At 42.9% G+C, this 21,623-nt stretch overlaps 2 protein-coding genes across 8 annotated transcripts; both read right to left on the reverse strand.

The window, feature by feature from the left end:
- Positions 1 to 1,131: 1,131 nt before the first annotated feature.
- LOC134395922 (cholinesterase-like) lies at positions 1,132 to 12,516 on the reverse strand. Of its 4 annotated transcripts, XM_063122183.1 has the most exons (5): positions 12,468 to 12,516; positions 10,932 to 12,138; positions 5,589 to 7,056; positions 3,269 to 3,432; positions 1,132 to 1,515 (listed from the first exon to the last, which is right to left on the reverse strand). In XM_063122183.1, the coding sequence occupies exons 3-5, from the start codon at positions 7,043 to 7,045 to the stop codon at positions 1,478 to 1,480; spliced, it is 1,659 nt and encodes a 552-aa protein (XP_062978253.1). In that variant the 5' UTR covers positions 7,046 to 7,056; positions 10,932 to 12,138; positions 12,468 to 12,516; the 3' UTR covers positions 1,132 to 1,477. The 4 variants fall into 4 exon arrangements, with proteins under 4 accessions (XP_062978253.1, XP_062978252.1, XP_062978254.1 ...); XM_063122182.1 differs by lacking the exons at positions 10,932 to 12,138; positions 12,468 to 12,516 and adding an exon at positions 10,038 to 10,921; XM_063122184.1 differs by lacking the exons at positions 10,932 to 12,138; positions 12,468 to 12,516 and adding an exon at positions 10,028 to 10,921.
- A 1,811-nt stretch (positions 12,517 to 14,327) lies between these two features.
- LOC134395905 (cholinesterase-like) lies at positions 14,328 to 20,876 on the reverse strand. 4 transcript variants are annotated; one of them, XM_063122140.1, is made up of 4 exons: positions 20,820 to 20,876; positions 16,133 to 17,600; positions 14,892 to 15,055; positions 14,328 to 14,578 (listed from the first exon to the last, which is right to left on the reverse strand). In XM_063122140.1, exons 2-4 carry the CDS (start codon positions 17,587 to 17,589, stop codon positions 14,553 to 14,555), a joined length of 1,647 nt encoding a protein of 548 aa, XP_062978210.1. In that variant the 5' UTR covers positions 17,590 to 17,600; positions 20,820 to 20,876; the 3' UTR covers positions 14,328 to 14,552. The 4 variants fall into 4 exon arrangements, with proteins under 4 accessions (XP_062978210.1, XP_062978211.1, XP_062978208.1 ...); XM_063122141.1 differs by lacking the exon at positions 20,820 to 20,876 and adding an exon at positions 20,670 to 20,802; XM_063122138.1 differs by lacking the exon at positions 20,820 to 20,876 and adding an exon at positions 20,467 to 20,635.
- Between the last annotated feature and the right edge of the window lie 747 nt (positions 20,877 to 21,623).

Below are 21,623 nucleotides of genomic sequence, written 5' to 3' on the forward strand. Positions count from 1 at the left end.
TCCCAGCTTTCTCTCCCTGTCTGTACTGTTCTGGATAGTCCCATCCATTTGCAAGCATTCTGCTGCATAACTGTTCAAGAGATTTTTGTCACCTGAATTCTGATGAATATATTTCTCCAGGCATCCTCTCCCTACATCCTAACTGTGTTTCTGTGCTCTGTTGTTTACTAGCTGAATCACTCCAAGGTCCATCTAAGCATTCAGTTTCCAATCCCAGCCAGCCAAACAACACTGGAAGCTCAAAGGGCTGGTCGGGCCATTTGTTTACCCAAGCTCCATTAACTAATATCCCTTGATCTTTTAGACTGAGCCTTTTGCCATCCCCTGTACTTTGCTAATGGACATCACTTAGACCGTCACCCCATGCACCTGCTTCCCTCGGATTATCCTCGCAGCACTAAGCTTTTGCGGTTGTTGTTGTTGTTTTTGCTACCGGGAAGAAGCGATCCTTTGCATACCAGGAAGTAAGTTTAAGGGGGGAAAGGTAAAAAAAAAATTAAAAAATCAACGGACGGCCCAATTCAATTCAAATTTGGTATGCTTAAAGCTCTCCCTAACATCTATTACTGTGCCAATTTTGGTGTCTTTATCTTTAAAACTTACGCAGATGTAAGCATTTCTTTAAAATCCTATTCCTGCACTCCAGTGGCGGCTCGGAAGATACGCTCAAAAAGTAGTGGCTAAATATGGCGAGTCTTTTGGCTTTATTGCACAATAAAGGCAGGATGCCTGGGAGTACTTCACAATAAAAGCAGATTATAAGGTGGAAAACTTCTGACTCCTTTTCATGCAATTCACAGTGAATGCACAGTATAACGCTGATGTGATAAAGTTCTTGAAGCGACACTGGCAAAGTGGTTATGGCAGAACTGGGGGGGGGGGGCAGAAATTCTCATCCTGGGCCAAAATTGGATCTGCTGTGCTGTAGACAAGGCAAATATTTGACAACTGGGAAATCATCCAATAAGAAATCAGTGCACAAAGACATTACCTCTCCATGAATGGAACAATGGAAAATTCAAGGTATGAAAAGTGCTTATGGAAAGAAGCTACAAAAAATTCCAATCAGTTGCGAGATAGAAAAACAGGAAGGAGGAGGAGGAGGAGGAGGAGGAGTAAAAAGAGGCCATGATCAGTAATGATTTTTATTATTACTACTATTATTATTATGAATATTACAATTCTATAAATGTGATTATGACTTTACTGTATTATTATTTTTATTTAAAATGTTACAAAAAAAGTAAATAAACAAAAAATAATGAATACAAACAATCCCCTAACAATTATTATCAAACCATTAGTTATGTAAATATGTATAATATAAAAAGATAAGAAGAAAAGTTGATTAATACAACTACTAGGGGAAGGTAGCTAATAAAAAGAAAAGAAAAAAAGAAGAAAATATCTATAATTGTAATTATGACTTCACGTTTTATGTAAGATATATTGCATTCCACTTCTTAAAATCCTTCTCTCATTCTTCCGATCTTTTAGACACTTCTTGGGATTCCTCTGCAAAGGAAGGAAGAAAGGGGAAAGAACTGATTAGGAAAGATCAACCTTTCAAACAGCAGATCACATTGGTTTCCTAACTTCTGTTTTTCATTGAAATACACCCACAGAGGATTGCATTAAAGCGGCAAAACAAGTTTTTGCACCTACATGGGCCACACAGGGCACTCATCAAACAGGCAGGACTAGCTGTGCTTGTTTAGGCCTTGACCATGTTGCCTGGTATGATCTGCGATTGGACCAGCTCTCTTTGGGTGGCTTGTTAGGCCTTTCAAGAATCTGCCCCCTAGATTGCCTGAGGGATCATGTCAGGAGTCATTCCCCACCCTTGTCTGGGTTTGGAGCCCATGTATGGATTCACCCTTTCTTTGTGTTTGGAACCGTGGAGATGGCAACAAGAAAACCACATTGATGGAGATCTTAGTAATAATAATAATAATAATAATAATAATAATAATAATAATAATAATAATATTTCTTACTCGCCTCTCCGATTGGATCGAGGCAGGGAACAAAAGCAAGCATAAAATACATAAAATACTGACAAAAACATAGTATACACTGTTAAAAACTTCCTAAAACCATCCTAAAAGCATCCTAAAAGTATTCTAAAATTCAACTGGATAGGCTTCCCGGAAGGGATCAGTCTTGATAGCTGTCTTGAATGGTTTGGACTGGAATTTCTTGGAGCCTATAGCTACTGACCATCAGCTATATGATTTCTGAAATGTGTCACCATGCCGTGAGATTTCCTGAAATAAAGAAATCTCATGGATTTGGGTGTCCCTTGTCAGTTTGCCAGAATGCGTGCATGTCTTGAGGGATTGGGAAACCTGACACCAACCACCAATTATTCAATGGATTCCTGGCCTTTGTGCAGTTTTTTCTCTCCATTCTAAAAGGTGAGATGTCTCTTCCAAGGCAGAATGTAGCTCCTGGGAGCTTCTTGGAAATGGAAGAAGTTGGGACCTTGAGCTCAAAGAAGTTGTGCAGCCTTCTTTCAAATCAATGTCTCTTTTTTCACATGGGCACCTGAAATCCTGAGCACACAAACAAATCAAAAATCTTCTAGGTCAGCATTCCCCCATCTGGGGTTTGGACTTTAACTCCTATCTACCCCAGTCAGAATGGATAATAGTCAGGAAACATATAGTCCCCAAACACCTGGAGGTCACCAAATGGGGAAAGCTCCTCGACCTTCAGAGGGCAGATGCTTTGTGTTGATGACATTCTCTCTCATGTCTATTGGACTCTTCCCCCACCCCCACAGGGCGAACTGTCATCTTGGCCCTGTGGGGGAGAAGAAAGAGCAAGGGGACAAGGAGCAGGCCGAGGAAACATCGGGGCCTGCTCCTGTTGGACTCCCCTCCTTCGGGAGCATCCCATCAGCCCTGTTGTGGGTCCACTTAATCTCTCTCTCTCTTTCCCATTTTCCCTCCTGAACTCCTTTTCCTTGTCTGTCATGTCTTTATTAGACTGCCTGAGGGCAGGGACTGTCTTTTTTGCTAACTAATTGTAAGCCGCTCCGAGAGCCTTTTTTTTTTTTTTTTTTTGGCTGAGGAGCGGGGTATCAGTATGATAAATAATAATAATAATAATAATAATAATAATAATAATAATAATAATAACAATAATAATAATTCCGATCCGATGACTGTGATTCTTTACACACTTGGTGGTACAGGTTCTGATCAAGATCCCATTAGCCGCAAATATCTCCACATTCTCTCTTACTCAAAGGACCTAAACTCACTTGTGCAGTTTGTATTATATGTAATTGTCCTCAAGAAATCACACTTTGGGGCGGGTGATAACCGTTTGACCTGGGGTGCCTCCGCACTGATGTGGAAGAATTTCTGCTTGGTTGAATTGTAGAGTGGCCATTGTTCCTCTTTCTGTTGGGATCCAGTGGGATTCCTGTGGGGGAAAATGGAGAAAAAATCATTATTGTATTACTGCCAAAGTCTATACCCTTATGGGGCAGGGTGGGAATGCTGTATAGGAAGTAGAATGATTGACACCATGCTTAGCATAAAGTTCCTACAGTCAGTGAAGGTGTCGATACACCACCGCAGGTAAAGACAGTAAACTGCAAAGGAAGCTTCGGCTATTGAGCAATAAATAAATAATAAAGACTAAAAAGCTAGACAGCTATCCGGCCAGGAAGACCTGCAGTGCCAGTGGCCATTCCGTTCGTCAAGTCTATCCCCTGCCCTGAATTTTCATGATTACCCAGAGCTGTGCTCAGTTTTGGATAACCCAAACCAAAGCCACCAAGCACAGAAACGACATGGGCCCTTTCTACACCTAAGGATTATCCCAGGCAAATGGATAATCCTGCCTGCTCCCGGGATCCCCTGGGTGTCATTTGGATGCACAAGGATGATCCAGGGACAATCCCAGGATATACACATGGTGTAGACATGCCCATGGTGACCTTGGAGTGAATCGAAAAGTCGTGAAAAATTGAGACTTGGAAATCATACCGTTTTGGGAGGGGAAGGCCCAATATGGCTGCGAGTTCGCAGCTGCCTTGTATAAACAATGCAGCACCATTGTGCAACCACCCGAGGGTTAACAGAGCATATAGACACCTCCCATCAGGTTCCTACCAGACCATTTTCAAAGAGGAAGAGTTTTTGTTTTTTGGAGGTCTCATCAAATTTTCAATGGAAACATCTAGATGTGCATATATTGAATAATGTTTGCATATTATTGAGTATGCTCTCTCTCTATTTTTTCCCAGTGGATGAGAAGCCAATATATCCCTGAATGGCAACCATTTCTGGACATCAAATTGTCCTTGGTCAAAATGGCTGTCACAGAATGTTCTACTCTAAACACACTCACAGCTGCTAACAAGACCCTCAGAGAGTCAGGGCCAGCCCTACCATTAGCCAGAGTGGACCAACTGGCCCAGGAAGCTCGTTTGGGGTGTCAGGAAAAGGCAGTAAAACAATACTTCTTTAATTTATTATTATACTATTTTGACTGTGAAGGAAGGAACGTTGGAATGTTGTGTCTAAGGTACCAAAACAACGAGACTGGCTTTTGTGATTATGCACCCTGGGTTGGGAAGGTGTGTCTGTGATTATTTGGGGGTTATGGGGGGAGATGGACAATCAGCCAAGCCTACCCCTCATCTCCTCTAGCCAACCCTTGGCCTTCTCTCCCTCCTTACCTCATTCAGTAGTGCATAACCCAGATATGCACAGCCCATGTGGGAAGAAAAAAAGACAACTCCCTCCCTTCAGCTTGGTCTGAAATCACTAATCAATCTCTTAATTAAGGATGGAAGTTTATTATCAAAGTACTGTTAAAAAAACACGAAGGAAAGGAAAGCATGCACAACACCAAATATAAAACTTACTCACCAACTTAGGCCTTTGCTAGACCAGCCTATATCCTGGGGTGATACCCAGTATCATCCCAGTGTATCCAGATGACGCACAGAGGATCCCAGGCTCAGGCAGTGATCAACCCTCCCTGGCCCCAGGATATAGGCCTATCCTTTGGACCTGCTTTTTCCCGCAGTCTTGGGCTGAGCCCGAGACCACGAGAGTGTGGCCCATTTCCGCAGCTTTCCAAGCTCCACACAATTACTCGTGCAGAGCAGAGAGCCGCGCATGGGGTGCAGCACTCCCCAGGAGCACTGCACACATCGGGGGTATGGTGGGGGGAGCGGGGAAATCCTTTTTTTAAAAAAACAGAACTCACCGTTCATCGCTCGTGCGCTCCTGCACAGCCGGCCCCTTAAAACTAAAAAAATGGCGGGCATGACGCCTCTCCTGTTGAGGTCACCTCGCCTGACTTGTAAACAAGGGTGGGATCTTGTGTTAATCACAATGCGAGATCACCCCTCCTCCATCCTGGAATATGTGGTAGGTCTAGCAAAGGCCTTCGTTAGAGCTTCAATAAAATGCAAAGTATGGAGACTCAAGGCACCAATTACCACCCAGTAGATAAAAGTGGATGGCGGCCATTTAAAAGAAAATGGCATTGACCTACTCAAATGGCTCAGAAATACCAGAAACACTACAACAGGGAACAGAACAGTTATGCGAAGAACTTACCCACTCCTGGCAAACTCTGCCCAGTATCTCATCACTTTGTGGCTCAGTGCAACATCAACGTCTGTTTGGTTTGTTCCCAGCACGGTTGCCAGGGTTCCAAACAGGTAAGGCAGCTCATCTCCATGGGTTGTCCCCATCCACTTAGGCCACTCAGCACGAGGCGTGTAGAGCTTGAAGGAATAAACATACACAGGACTCCCAGCTTCGGCCATCTTGGAAGCAAATTGAGTACATGGACAAGCAAATGTAACATCTTTAAAATATTCAGCCAAGATGTGACGGTATGATTTCGGCGCAGGTCCACCCTCACTATACCTAACAGCTATAGCCTTGACAGTGTCTTCACAAACTGTTGAATTTAACCCAACGATAATATCATGCAAGGTTAGTATGACATCATCTGATTTGGTTTTAGGAAATGACGCTAACACAAAGACAGTTCCTTCATCATGGGTGACACCAGTGAGAACAGGCTTAGATTGAACAGCTCCACTCTGCAGAAGCTTCAAGGGTTCATCGAGGAGGAACTCTCCATCCGTTGTCACTGAGAAGAGGGTACTCAGCCTGTACAACGCCTTGTCCCCAATATTGTTCCCCTGTAGGCAGCTCACCAAAGAACTCTGATTTTGTTCAGTACACCCCAACTTGGTGCCTATAATTAGGGCATCCGACTTGGCATCTTCAGGATTCTTCCAAGCATAGTGGGCATTGGGAGCTCCACTCTGGAGCACAGCATGGGCAAAAAGGGGTTGGCTTGCTGGTGACAGCAGATGGTAACCCACCGAGGCTCCTCCAGCACTGTTGCCAAAGAGAGTCAACAAAGCTGGATCACCGCCAAAGACCGCTGCGTTCTCCTTGACCCACTTCAGAGCCAGCCATTGGTCCCACAAGCCAACGTTTCCTGGAGCATCTGGTGGAAAGTACAGAAAACCCAGAATCCCCAAGCGGTAGTTCATGGAGGCCACGATGACATTCTCTGTAGCAGCTAAGAATGCTCCATTGTAGACATCTAATGAGGCTGAACCAGAGATAAACCCCCCACCATGGATCCAAACCATGACAGGAACAGGCATCGAGGGTCGTGGATGGGGCACCCAGACGTTGAGAAAGAGGCAGTCCTCTGAATGTGGTATGTTGCTAGCCCATATGGCAGTATCAGGGTAGCTAAAATTATATTCCTGGAGACAAGAGTTGCCATAGGAGGTGGCCTCCAAGACATGGTTCCATGGCTGATGTGGACGGGGCTTCTGGAGACGCAGTTTCCCCACAGGGGGCTCAGCATAGGGGATGCCCAGATAGGCCGTCACAGAGCCAGAGCCAGCCGGGACTTGCTTGCCTTTAACAGGGCCACTGCTAGTCACCACCACAGTGTCATCTTCAGAGGCAGACCTTGAAGCCAATAGGCAGAGGAGGAGGAAGAAGAAGGGACCCATGAATGAAGAGAGCATGCCAGGCATAGTAGCTGTCGCTGAAAGAAACAAGAATTTTTCACAGAAGATGAAGTACCTTAAAGGAAGACTCAAGAAGGTGAGGAATGTCACAGTGTTACAGGTAAAACAGTGTTACTTTTGTGGCTAGGGTTTAAGTACTAATGATAGAGGCCTGCAAATGTTGGCTCTGTGTGAACATACCCACCACTCTACACTGTTGATTGAGACTTCTTTCTGCATCTTGCTAATGGCGAGAGATTGATTTCCATATCTTGTCTTTCTGCTTTCAGCATCTCTTTTGCTATCTCTTATGCTCATTATACACCATAGTTTTCCCCTGGGTTTGCCCTGGGGTCATTGTTGTGCATCCAAATGCCGCACAGGAAATCCCGGGGTCAACCGGGGATGATCCTGGGGAATCTCCAGGAAAATGGAAAATGAGGCTTTTTGTTAGGAGCACAATTGTGCTCGTCTCCCCTATTTATTTATTTTTTTTAAAAAAAAGGAAATAGTGGGCACAACATCCCTCTTTCCTCCCGGGATGTCACGTGTGAGTATGGATCCAGGGGGAGGATCTCGCAGGAGGCTGGGAGGTGTATAAAGGACCCTGATAGATCCTCACCCAATAGTCCTTTATTTCCCATCCTCCCCCATGTGTATGAATCACAAAATAGTCTTGATTTCTTTAGCGCAAGACTGGACAGCCTATGACCCAATTGTTGTCTTTTTCATCTACATAACTTTCTTGGGGCCAGGAGAAATGTGGCTACAATTGCCAGAGAGTTATTTTATTAAAAAAAGTATTTTTATTTCCCTCACTTTTTTCCTCTGTACCTAACAGCTATTTGAATCAGAGAGAAAACGCAAGTTCGGACATGTTAAGAATGTTAGCCATTCTTTACAGGGTCATTGCAGGAGAAAAGACATGGATGCCCAATAAGACATCTATCCTAATAAAACCAGTATTTTTTTGTCAACTAGCCCTGATGCACCAGCTGAGGTCTCTTGTCTGGATGCAGTAATCCACACTCGGGTAATATATGGGATTGACTACTAGAATGAGTTGTACATGAGACCACAACCCTGCACACAGTGGACCTAATCCTCACTTACCACACCATTGTAATTTTGGAAGTTTTAAATATCACACATTAAATGTACTCAAACATTTAATATTATACCTAGTTTAGCCCTTCATTGTTTTTCCCAAAGAGGGACATAGGAAACTGCCTTATATTCAGTCAGATTGTGGGTCCGTCTAGCCCAGCGGTTTCAGCTAGGAGTTGTTCCAGCCCTATCTGGAGAAGCCGGGGATTGAACCCAGTTGCTTCTGCACACAAAGCATGCATTTACCTTTGAGCTTCACCCTTTCTGCTTAGCCACAGATCTGGAGAATGGGGCTCCCTTCCTGCCCCTGATTACAGCATGCCAAAATAAAACTCTGCTCCACTCAACAGCTCAAAGTGGATGGCTCTGCTACCAACCTTGGATTCCTTCCACAAACATACCGTGATGGCTCACTTGCACAGACTCTGGCCTTAGACATTTCCTTGTTTTGTTTTTTCTTCATTTATGGCCCCCAACCCTGATACAATGGATGCCACAATCCATTTCTATCACTCCCACAAACTGGGAAGGCTCATCAGTACCACTGAGGTATCCTGTTTGCTCACACTGGCTTGTATCCTTGTAGATTCACCAGATGTGGGATCTCATGTACTCTGGGCAATGGGACTTAACCTCTGTATCTCCAAGCAATTTTTAGAACCTGGATAAGAAAACATAGAATCACAGTTCCTGACTTTTCTTCTTTTGCCATCTTCAACCCATTTTCAACCCTTTCCCAAGCAACTCTTTCCCCCACACACACATTTTTTGTTGTTGTTGTTGAAAGGTTACAAACTCACCTCCCTTCCTCCCAGTGAAGTTTCGTCTCTCACCTGTCTTTTGCAGCTCAACTGGAAGGAGGAAAATCACGAAGCTCTATACATACATATGCAACTTCCCTTTCCCCCCCAGCAATGACAAGGCTGCTCACGCAATCCATGAGATCTGTAACTTGAGATATCACTCCTACATCTGGCCCAATGTATCCTTCAATCTATCTAGTATTACAAAAGGCATTTTCCAACATCCATGAATAACAGGAACGACTGTTGAGTCAATGTGTATATGGTGACTGAGAACCTTCAAACTCACCCAGACCTTCGAAAACATCACAGGACGTATCAAGCAGCCGTTCCTTTGTCAAAACTCCAGCTACATGTACAATTTCAACTCAACGAATCAAATCCAAAGCCTCACAGGTTGGCCTACTCAATTATGGAATTGCCAAACAAACTGTTACATAAAACAATAATCTAGCTACTCCCTTTGGAGCCTTCAAGAATAGTAGTTGCAAAAGGCTGTATCCGTGTCCCACCATCCCTTTATTTAGTACATTTTTTAACTGGTAACCCACTAAATATATTGAATGGCAAGACATTTGCCTCAACTCCTGTATCTAATTTGAACTTTACTGAAAGTCCTTTACTGATATATCAACATACCATCCAGTACTTTGGTTTGCACTTAAACCATTAGTCTCTTGAAATAATTTCCCTATCAACAAACTGCTTACATCAAACTCATCAATCTGATGTTGTTGTCATCCTTTATCTTTTTTTTCTCATTTGAATTTTTTATTTTTCTACAATACTTAAACATACACCAATACAGTTAAAGAAACAACATACTACATAAATGTTGAATAAATGTTAAATAACCATGATATAATATCTATATAACATAATCAAACATAATATATAAGTGCACCCCCCCACACCTCGGGATCTCATTCCTGATTCCAAAATCTCATACTTTCTTCTGCTGGTGGCTTCCCACTTCCCTTAAAAAACACACAGATATTAGGAACTGTTTCCAAATTCCTTCAAAATCATTTGTTTTAGCCATACCTCTTCTCAATTTAATATTACAAGTCAGTTTATCATTAATAGCTAAATCCCATACTTCTTTATACCATTCTTCGATACAATATTCCCCTTGAATCTTCCAGTTCGTTGTCGTCCTTTATCAAGCCTTGATGTTGCGTTACATAAACTGGCATATTGATTTTTCATGCCATGTTTATTGCAGGTCTTTCCAAATGCTGGACATTTTCGAGGTTTGTGTGCTAAACCACAATAGAAGCACTTGGGCAGATCTGCTTTCAAATTGTGGCTTTTAAGCTCCAAGAACATGAACTGGAATCTCTTCATGATTTATATCAGTAACATACATCATGCAGCTCCTTGGAGGGAATTAACATAGTCTGCAACTGAGCTCTTGTTACCTCCGTCACACAGCATATTTCAACTGCTTTCTCAAGAGTAAGTTTAGATTCTTTCAAAAGTCTTTCTTTTAATCCTTACTCCTTCACATTAAATGCAGTTGTATCTCTCACCATGTCATTAGCTGCACTACAAAATTCACAGCTGCTAGCTTTCAGTTTTCGTAACAAATTGTTCTATGGTGTCTCCTTGTTTCTGTGAATAGCTCCAAAAAGTATATCATTCTAACACCACTTTCTTGCGAGGAGTGCAGTATTTTTTGAATTTTTCAAGAGCTTCTGCTATATCTCTTGGTCTTTCAGGAAAAACAAAAGTATTATCTACTGCTAAAGCCTCTCCCACACAGTAGAGCAAAATAGCTACTTGCTGTTACTTGGAAACCTCGTCTATTCCAGCTGCAGTAGAATATAACTGAAAGGCTTGTTTCCAGTACTTACACTTCTCAGCCAAATTACTTTGCAAGGCAAGTGGAGGCGTAGACCAGAACAAATCTATATCTTCAACTAAAACAAACTCCCAACTGCAAAGAGAAAAAGCAACACAACCCATCCCACTTCTGACCCCATGTAATGTCAGGATCTTACAAGGGACTTGTGGAGAAGAATCCAAAACACCCGAGGCTCTGATACAGGAAACAAAATGGCTTTATTTCGCCATCTTAGAATGGCATCGAAGCAAGCTGCAGCACACTCTCCATACAAGGAATAACTCACCACCAAACCTTGATTACTTAAATACTATTCAGTTGTCCTGGGACACACTTTATCATAAAAGAACATTACACCACTGTATGCACACAGGCATGAAGGTCAATCACCACTTGTTCTTCCACTCTGTTAGAGGTGGGGACATCTTGGCAGGGTAGGAAGATATGCGAGGGACCTTGCTTTGGTTGGCACAGACAAGGAAGTGGTGCCAGGGTTATCACAACTTTGTAGCACTGATCCCTTAAGATATATTACAGAGAAGGGAAATGATGAAGAAAGGTCAGCCTTGGTGGAATGAATCAGGAATACATTATAGAAACCCACAACAAAACCATACTGGAGAAGACAAGGAAGGGTCCACACTAGGCATTTATTCTGAAACGGCTACTCCTTCTTCATTCACTGTTTTACAGGGCATCTATTTTATGGGGCCCTCTCTAGAGAAGTGCACCTGACAGCTTGGCAGTCAGACCTGATGGGATTGTATGGGATTGCTGCCTCAGGCTAGAAGGGCAGTTAGCAGAGATAGAGAAAAGGCAGAACAGTATGGCCCTATTCACATGATCACAGAGTAGCAGATCTATGCTGCAGGGAGAGGTAAGAGAATCACAATGTGTGTGCCCCCCTCAAGACTGTGGAACTACACAGGACAGCATGGTTCTCTTACTCATCCCTGCTGCATGGATCCCTCGTCATCCTCCTGCCACTGCAGCCACATATTCCAGCAGCCACCACAGTGGGAACGGGTTGCACTGGCCACTCCAGCCATCGCTAAGTGATCTCTATCATAGAGATTGCCCACGCTGGCTAGGTTGTCACCAGAGGTTCTGGCTGCTCTAGATGGTCGTCAGTATTTCTCTGCAGAATGGCCGGATTTACCCACGGAGCTCCTGCCACACTCCACAGTACGCCACTGTGGGGGCCCTTACCCCCACTACAGAGCATAGGTACCTGGGGTAGGTAACTTCCTGATCACGGATAGGGAAAAGCTCCCCACATGACATGCCAACCCCTCATGGGATGCTCCCGGACATGACGCACAGTGGGTTAGCATTACGTATGAACCCAGCCAATGAGAATTTACCTAGGCTGACCATATGAAAAGGAGGACAGGGCTCCTGTATCTTTAACAGTTGTATTGAAGAGGGAATTTCAGCAGGTCTCATTTGTATATATGGAGAACCTGGTGAAATTCCCTCTTCATCACCACAGTTAAAGCTGCAGGTGCTCTGCCCTCGTTTAAATCTGGTCACTCTAGTATAGCTCCTGCAGCTTTAACTGTTGTGATGAAGAGGGAATTTCACCAGGTTCTCCATATATACAAATGACACCTGCTGAAATTCCCTTTTCTAATGGAACTGTTAAAGATACAGGAGCCCTGTCCTCCTTTTAATATGGTCACCCTACATTTACCAGTCCCACATGCTCACAATCCTAAAAAAAAAGTCCACATCTTTCTTTAGTGAAGAAAGAAAACAACCTTACTCAGAAGTAGTCTTACAAATAAATTCATGTGCCGTGTAGGGAGTCAAAAGGTCTTTGTTCTGTCCATGTTGTGTTCCTTTGCTCAAGCAAGAGTGAGCGAGCCATGTGGTCCCAGTAATGCAGGCAGGTCCAGGGGAGGAACAGGAAGAAAGAACCACACTGTAGGCTCTAGAGATCCTAAGGCTAGCTGTGCCCCAAAATTCCCAAGCACCAACTAACTAACTGTAACGGTACTCTTATATTTTCAGCCCTTTTAGTAATATTTGGCATTGGTGGTGATGATTGATGGAGATGGAGAAGCCACAAGGGGCACTTCAGAAGCAGAGAGAATTATTATTATTATTATTATTATTATTATTATTATTATTATTATTATTATTTTATACCCCACCTTTTTTCCTCCAAGGCAGCATACATAATCCTCCTCTCCACTTTATCCTCACAACAACAACCCTGTGAGGTGGGTTGGGCTGAGAGTCTGTGACTGGCCCATAGTCACCCAGTGGGTTTCCATGGCTGAGTGGGGACTAGAACCCGGATCTCCAGACTCCCAGTCCAACACTCTAGCCACTACGCTACACTGGCTCTCTTAAGATGTAGCAGCACTGACATGTTTGCAATGAAGAAGATGCCTCTTATGTCAAACAGCACCGAAGATATGAAGCCACGCTGGCAAAGTGGTTGTGGTGGAAATAGGGGGGCAGAAATTCTCATCCCGGGCCAAATATGCGTAATGATGCTGCCAAAATTCAACATTGACTCGCAAGACAAATCCAGCATGTTGCAGTTCTTGAATGTATAACTAGAACTGACTAAAATCAACACACTTTTAAACATTTTGTAATTCAAAATGCGTTAATTTATATCTTTTCCCACTGGCGTGGTTGTAGTTGGGGGTGATCTTAGCAGATGAAAAAGAGAGATAGACTCTGGTGCTGAAAAGTAGAAAAGTTTTTAATCTCTTTGTCCAAATGTCTCTAATGTTAAAAAATATGTTTTTAAAAAAACTGTTTGAAAAGAGGCTCGACGTTTCGGATCTTGCGATCCTTCCTCAGGAGCTGATTAAACAGAATAACATGAAAAATCAAAGTCTAAATGGAGCAGTAAATAGACTTCTTTACGTTCTTTTAACCTGTTGTCTCTGCAGCAAACTTTTCTACTTTTCAGCACTAGAGGCTATTTCTCTTTTTCATCGGTTTTACATAGTGTTTCTCCCTCATTATTTTGACGGGTGATCTTAGCAAGCAACCAATAATACGAAGTGGACAGATTGTTGAACATGGGATCTGCTGTAAACAAGGCAAATATTTGACCAATGGGAAAACATCCAATAAGAAATCAGTTGTCCACTTGCACAAAGACATTAACTCTCCATGAGTGGGGCAATGGGGGGATCTACACTATTGCTTTTAAAGCGCTTTAAAGAATTTTGAAAACGTTTTGAAAACTGTATATCCAGTGTGTCCTGGGCCCCAACAATTGTCAAAACTGTTCTAAAGTGCTTTAAAGCAGTAGTGTAGACCCCCCCAATGAAAAATTTAAAGTATGTAAAGTACTGATGGAAAGAAGCTACAAAAAACTCAAATCAGCTACAAGATAGAAAAACAGGAAGGAGGAGGAGGAGGGGGCTGAAAAAAGCCCATGATCAATAATGATTTTTATTATTGGTGTGATGAGGAGGAGGAGGAGGAGGAGGAGGATGAATCTTACAATTGAATAAATGTGATTATGACTTTACTATATTTATTATTTTTTATTTAATTTAAAGTGTTACAAAAAAGAAAATAAACAAAAAATAATGAATACAAACAATCCCCTAACAATTATTATCAAACCATTAGTTATCTAAATATGTATAATATAAAAAGATAAGAAGAAAAGTTGATTAATACAACTTCTAGGAGATGGTAGCTAATCAAAGGAAAAAAAGACGACGAAAAAAATATCTATAATTGTAATTATGACTTCACATTTTATGTAAGATATATTGCATTCCACTTCTTAAAATCCTTCTCATTCTTCAGATCTTTGGGATTCCTCTGCAAAGGAAGAAAGGAAGGGGAAAGAACTGATTAGGAAAGATCAACCCGTCAAACAGCAGATCACATTGGTTTCCTAACTTCTGTTTTTCATTGAAATACATCCGCTGAGGATTGCATTAATGTGGCAAAACATCCTCGACCTTGAGAGGGCAGATGCTTTGTGTTGATGACATTCTCTCTCGTGGCTATTTCTAATTCAGATCTGATGACTGTGTGGTTCTTTACACACTTGGTGGTACAGGTTCTGATCAAGATCCCATTAGCAGCAAATATCTCCACATTCTCTCTTACTCAAAGGACCTAAACTCACTTGTGCAGTTTGCATTGAATTTAATTGTCCTCAAGAAATCACACGGTGGGTCGGATGACAACCGTTTGACCTGGGGTGCCTCCGCACTGATGTGGAAGAGTTTCTGCTCAGTAGAATTGTAGAGTGGCCATTGTTCCTCTTTCTGTTGGGATCCAGTGGGATTCCTGTGGGGGAAATGGGGGGAAATCATTATTGTATTACTGCCAAAGTCTACACCCTTATGGGGCGGGGTGGGCATGCTGCATAGGAAGTAGAATGATTGACACCACGCTTAGCAAAGAGTTCCTACAGTCAGTGGGGGTGTCGATACACCACCGCATTGGAAGGTGATTCACTCAATACGCCGCAGCATCGCTGCTGCCAGGTAAAGACAGTGAACTGCTGAGGAAGCTTCAGCTATTGTGAGGTATAAAAATGCAATAAATAAATAATAAAGACTAAAAAGCTAGACAGCAGGAGGGAGTGTGGGCTATCAGGCTGAGAAAACCTGCAGTGCCAGTGGCCATTCCGTTCGTCAAGTCTATCCCCTGCCCTGAATTTTCATGATTACCCTGAGCTATGCCCAGATTTGGATAACCCAAACCAAAGCCACCAAGCACAGAAAAGACATGGTCCCTTTCTACACCTAAGGGTTATCCCAGGCAAATGGAGGGACCGTGCCTGACTGTTCCCAGGATCCCCTGGGTGTCATTTGGATGCACATGCATGATCCAGGGACAATCCTGGGATATACACATGGTGTAGATATGCCCCCATGGTGACCTTGGAGCAAATCAAGTAGTCGTGAAAAATTGAGATCGGGGCATGGTGGGGGGAGCGGGGAAATCAATTTTAAAAAAACCAAAAAACTCAAGGTCATCGCTCGTGCGCTCCTGCACAGCCAGCCCTTTAAAACTAAAAAAAAAAGGCGGGCACGACGGCTCTCCTGTTGAGGTCACCTCGCCTGATGTGTAAACAAGGGCGGGGTCTCATGTTATTCACAATGCAAGATCACCCCTGCTCCTCCATCCTGAAATATGTGGAAGGTCTAGCAAAGTCCTTAGTAAGATCTTCAATAAAATGCAAAGTATGGAGACTCAAGGCACCAATTACCACCCAGTAGATAAAAGTGGATGGTGGCCATTTAAAAGAAAATGGCATTGACCTACTCCAATGGACAAAACATATCTAAAAGCTCACAAATACCAGAAACGCCACAACAGGGAACAGAACAGTTATGCGAAGAACAGTTCATGCCTTACCCACTCCTGGCAAACTCTGCCCAGTATCTCATCACTTTGTGGCTCAGTGCAACATCAACGTCTGTTTGGTTTGTTCCCAGCACGGTTGCCAGGGTTCCAAACAGGTAAGGCAGCTCATCTCCATGGGTTGTCCCCATCCACTTAGGCCACTCAGCGCGAGGCGTGTAGAGCTTGAAGGAATAAACATACACAGGACTCCCAGCTTCGGCCATCTTGGAAGCAAATTGAGTACATGGACAAACAAATGAGATGTCTTTAAAATATTGAGCCACGATGTGACGGTATGATTTCGGCGCAGGTGCACCCTCACTATACCTAACAGCTATAGCCTTGACAGTGTCTTCACAAAGTGTTAAATTTAACCCAACAATAATATCATCCAAGGTTAGTATGACATCATCTGATTTGGTTTTAGGAAATGACGCTAACACAAAGACAGTTCCTTCATCATGGGTGACACCAGTGAGAACAGGCTTAGATTGAACAGCTCCACTCTGCAGAAGCTTCAAGGGTTCATCGAGGAGGAACTCTCCATCCGTTGTCACTGAGAAGAGGGCATTCAGCCTGTACAACTCCTTGTCCTCAATATTGTTCCCCTGTAGGAAGCTCACCAAGGAACTCTGATTTTGTTCAGTACACCCCAACTTGGTGCCTATATTTAGGGCAATTGACTTGGCATCTTCAGGATTCTTCCAAGCCCAGTGGGCATTGGGAGCTCCACTCTGGAGCACAGCATGGGCAAAAAGGGGTTGGCTTGCTGGTGACAGCAGATGGTAACCCACCGAGGCTCCTCCAGCACTGTTGCCAAAGAGAGTCAACAAAGCTGGATCACCGCCAAAGACCGCTGCGTTCTCCTTGACCCACTTCAGAGCCAGCCATTGGTCCCACAAGCCAGCATTTCCTGGAGCATCTGGTGGAAAGTACAGAAAACCCAGAACCCCCAAGCGGTAGTTCATGGAGGCCACGATGACATTCTCTGTAGCAGCTAAGAATGCTCCATTGTAGACATCTAATGAGGCTGAGCCAAAGATAAACCCCCCACCATGGATCCAAACGAGAATGGGAACTGGCATCGAGGGCCGTGGATGGGGCACCCAGACGTTGAGAAAGAGGCAGTCCTCTGAATGTGGTATGTTGCTAGCCCATATGGCAGTATCAGGGAAGCTATAATTATATTCCTGGAGACAAGAGTTGCCATAGGTGGTGGCTTCCAAGACATAGCTCCATGGCTTATGTGGGCGGGGCTTCTGGAAACGCAGTTTCCCCACAGGGGGCTCAGCATAGGGGATGCCCAGATAGGCCGTCACAGAGCCAGAGCCAGCCGGGACTTGCTTGCCTTTAACAGGGCCACTGCTAGTCACCACCACAGTGTCATCTTCAGAGGCAGACCTTGAAGCCAATAGGCAGAGGAGGAGGAAGAGGAAGGGACCCATGAATGAAGAGAAGATGCCGGGCATAGTAGCTGTCGCTGAAAGAAACAAGAATTTTTACAGAAGGTACAGTTTATTTCCAAATGAAGTACCTTAAAGGAAGACTCAAGAAGGTGAGGGATTTCACAGTGTTACAGGTAAAACAGTGTTACTTTTGTGGCTAGGGTTTAAGTACTAATGATAGAAGCCTGCAAATGTTGGCTCTGTTTGAACATACCCACCACTCTACACTGTTGATTGAGACTTCTTTCTGCATCTTGCTAATGGCGAGAGATTCATTTCCATATCTTGTATTTCTGCTTTCAGCATCTCTTTTGTTATTTCTTAGGCCCATTATACACCATAGTTTTCCCCTGGGTTTGCCCTGGGGTCATCCTTGTGCATCCAAATGCCGCACAGGGGATCCCGGGGTCAACCGGGGATGATCCTGGGGAATCTCCAGGAAAATGATAAATGAGGCTTTTTGTTCTGAGCACAATTGTGCTCTTCTCCCCTATTTATTTATTTTAAAAAAAGGAAATAGTGGGCACGACATCCCTCTTTCCTCCTGGGATGTCACATGTGGGTATGGATCCAGGGGGAGGATCTCGCAGGAAGCCGGTTGGTGTACAAAGGACCCTGATAGCTCCTCACCCAACAGTCCTTTATTTCCCATCCTCCCCCATGTGTATGAATCACAAAACAGTCCTCATTCCTTTTGCGCAAGAGTGGACAACCTATGGCCCAGGAGAAATGTAGCTACAATTGCCAGAGAGTCATTTTTATACTGGAAGGAGAAAAATCACGAAGCTTAAGACATACATATGCAACTTCCCCCCAGCAATGACAGGGCTGCTCACGCAATCCATGGGACCTGTAACTGTAGATATCACTCCTACATCTGGCCCAATGTATCCTTCAATCTATCTAATATTACAAAAGGCATTTTCCGACATCCATGAATAACAGGAACGACTGTTGAGTCAGTGTGTATATGGTGAGAACCTTCAAACTCACCCAGACCTTCGAAAACATCGCAGGACGTATCAAGCAGCCGTTCCTTTGTCAAAAGTCCAGCTACATGTACAATTTCAACTCAACAAATCAAATCCAAAGCCTCACAGGTTGGCCTACCCAATCATGGAATTGCCGAACAATCTGTTACGTAAAACAATAACCTAGCTACTCCCTTTGGAGCATTGCCTTCAAGAATAGTGGTTCCCAAAGGCTGTATCCGTCTCCCACCATAAGCCACAAGAGTTGCATCCCTTTATTTAGTACATTTTTACCTGGTAACCCACTAAATATATTGAATGGCAAGACATTTGCCTCAGCTCCTGCATCTAATTTGAACTTTACTGAAAGTCCTTTACTGATATATCAACATACCATCCAGTACTTTGGTTTGCACTGAAACCATTAGTCTTACATCAAACTCATCAATCTGATGTTTTTGTTGTCCTTTATCAAGCCTTAATGTTGCGTTACATAAACTGGCATATTGATTTTTCATGCCATGTTTATTGCAGGTCTTTCCAAATGCTGGACATTTTCGAGGTTTGTGTGCTAAACCACAATAGAAGCACTTGGGCAGATCTTCTTTCAAATTGTGGCTTTTAAGCTCCAAGAACTTGAACTGGAATCTCTTCATGATTTATATCAGTCACATACATCATGCAGCTCTTTGGAGGGTATTAATATAGTCTGCAACTGAGCTCTTGTTACCTCAGCCACACAGCATATTTCAACTGCTTTCTCAAGAGTAAGTTTAAATTCTTTCAAAAGTCTTTCTTTTAATCCCTCCTCTTTCACACTAAATGCAGTTGTATCTCTAACCATGTCATTAGCTGCACTACCAAATAAACAGCTGCTAGCTTTCAGTTTTAAAGCTTCATCCCACGTATCTGTTTCCCTCGAATTATCCCCGACAGAGCTAAGCTGTCATTGTTTGTTGCTAGCTAAATCACACCCCGGGTGGCAGTGCTCCTAAGATCCTTTGCACACCAGGAAAAGGCTTTAAGGAGGGAAATGTAAAAAAAATCATAAAACATCAACAGATGATCCAATCCAATTCAAATTTGGTATGCTTAAAGCTCTCCTTAATATCTATTACTGTGCCAATTTTGATGTCTTTACCTTTAAAACTTACGCAGATGTAAGTAGTTCAGTTTGTTTATTTCGGTCATGGACGAGAATTTGTTTAATTTGAATGCCTAAAAGTATCAAATCCTGCTCCTGAGCCCCCAGTGGCCCCTCGGAAAACAACAAATGATTTGCTCCAAAACTAGTAGCAAAATAGGTCAGGTCTTTTGCCTTTATAGAACAATTAAAGCAGGATGCATGGGAGTACTTCATAGTCAAAGCAGATTTTAAAGCTCAGCTAAAAACTTTTCTTTTTTCTAAAGCTTTTAAAACTTGATTTTAATCTGACTTTTATACTGTTAAGTTTTACTCCACCCTGTGCCTGTTTGGTGCATTCTCTTCCCCTTCTAATTGTTTTATTATGATTTTATTAGAATGTAAGCCAATGCGGCACGGTTTTGCTATTTTATTGTTTTACTCTGTACAGCACCATGTACATTGATGGTGCTATATAAATAAATAAATAAATAAATAATAATAATAATAATAATAATAATAATAATAAGCTGGAAAACTTCAGAGTCCTTTGCATGCAATTCACAGTGATTGCACAGTATAACGATGGTTGATAAAGCTATTAGTAACAAATTATTCCATGGTGCCTCCTTGTCTCTGTAAATAGCTGCAAAAAGAATATCGTTAAAACACCACTTTCTTGCGAGGAGTGCAGTATTTTTTGAATTTTTCAAGAGCTTCTGCTATATCTCTTGGTCCTTCAGGAAAAACAAAAGTATTATCTACTGCTAAAGCTTCTTCTCCCACACAGTGGAGCAAAATAGCTACTTGCTGTTTCTTGGAAACCTCGTCTATTCCAGCTGCAGTAGAGTATAAGTGAAAGGCTTGTTTCCAGCGCTTCCAGTTCTCAGCCAAATTACTTGCAAAGCAAGTGGAGGCGGACGCCAGAACAAATCTATATATTCAACTAAAACAAACAAACTCCCAACTGCAGAGAAAAAAAACAATACTACCCATCCCACTGCTGTCACCATGTAATGTCAGGATCTTACAAGGGACTTGTGGAGAAGAATCCAAAACACCCGAGGCTCTGATACAGCAAATAAAATGGCTTTATTTCTCCATCTTCGAACGGCATCGAAGCAAGCTGCAGCACACTCTCCATATAAGGAATAACTTACCACCAAACCTTGATTACTTAAATACTATTCAGTTGTCCTGGGACACGCTTTATCGTAAAAGAACATTACACCACTGTATGCACACTGGTATGAAGGTCAATGACCACTTGTCCTTCCACTCTGCTAGAGGTGGGGACATCTTGGCAGGGTAGGAAGATATGCGAGGGGCCAGAGACCTTGCTTTGGTTGGCACAGACAAGGAAGTACCTGGAGTAGGTAACTTCCTGATCATGGATAGGGAAAAGCTCCCCACATCACATGCCAACCTGTCATGAGATGCTCCCAGACATGACGCACAGTGGGTTAGCATTATGTATGAACCCAGCCAAGGAGAATTTACCTAGGCTGACCATATGAAAAGGAGGACAGGGCTCCTGTATCTTTAACAGTTGTATTGAAGAGGGAATTTCAGCAGGTCTCATTTGTATATATGGAGAACCTGGTGAAATTCCCTCTTCATCACCACAGTTAAAGCTGCAGGTGCTCTGCCCTCGTTTAAATCTGGTCACTCTAGTATAGCTCCTGCAGCTTTAAATGTTGTGATGAAGAGGAAATCAAATCAAATCAAATCACTTTATTATGGTCCAAGACCAGCACAGTGATGTAGAGGAAATTTCACCAAAATGGAGCAGTAAAAAGATTTCTTTATGTTCTTTTAGCCTGTTGTCTCTGCAGCAAATGTAAAGAAGTCTTTTTACTGCTCCATTCTGACTCTTTGATTTTTCATGTTATTCTGTTTAATCAGCTCCTGAGGAAGGAAAGCAAGATCCGAAACATCGACCCTCTTTTCAAACAGTTTTTTTA

Source organism: Elgaria multicarinata, chromosome 3 (genome assembly GCF_023053635.1).
Source record: "Elgaria multicarinata webbii isolate HBS135686 ecotype San Diego chromosome 3, rElgMul1.1.pri, whole genome shotgun sequence".
Lineage (NCBI taxonomy): Eukaryota > Metazoa > Chordata > Lepidosauria > Squamata > Anguidae > Elgaria > Elgaria multicarinata.

Excerpts from the sequence above, each read along its gene's own strand:
- LOC134395922 (XM_063122182.1), bottom strand. The coding sequence starts at position 10,275 with ATGAAGAGATTCCAGTTCATGTTCTTGGAGCTTAAAAGCCACAATTTG. Across the intron at positions 7,057-10,037 it reads GAATATTGTATCGAAGAATG|CGACAGCTACTATGCCTGGC; the intron begins GTATAAAGAAGT and ends TGTTTCTTTCAG. Across the intron at positions 3,433-5,588 it reads GCAGAGTTTGCCAGGAGTGG|GAATCCCACTGGATCCCAAC; the intron begins GTAAGTTCTTCG and ends TTTCCCCCACAG.
- LOC134395905 (XM_063122140.1), bottom strand. The coding sequence starts at position 17,589 with ATGCCCGGCATCTTCTCTTCATTCATGGGTCCCTTCCTCTTCCTCCTC. Across the intron at positions 15,056-16,132 it reads GCAGAGTTTGCCAGGAGTGG|GAATCCCACTGGATCCCAAC; the intron begins GTAAGGCATGAA and ends TTTCCCCCACAG. Across the intron at positions 14,579-14,891 it reads ATTCAATGCAAACTGCACAA|AGGAATCCCAAAGATCTGAA; the intron begins GTGAGTTTAGGT and ends CTTCCTTTGCAG.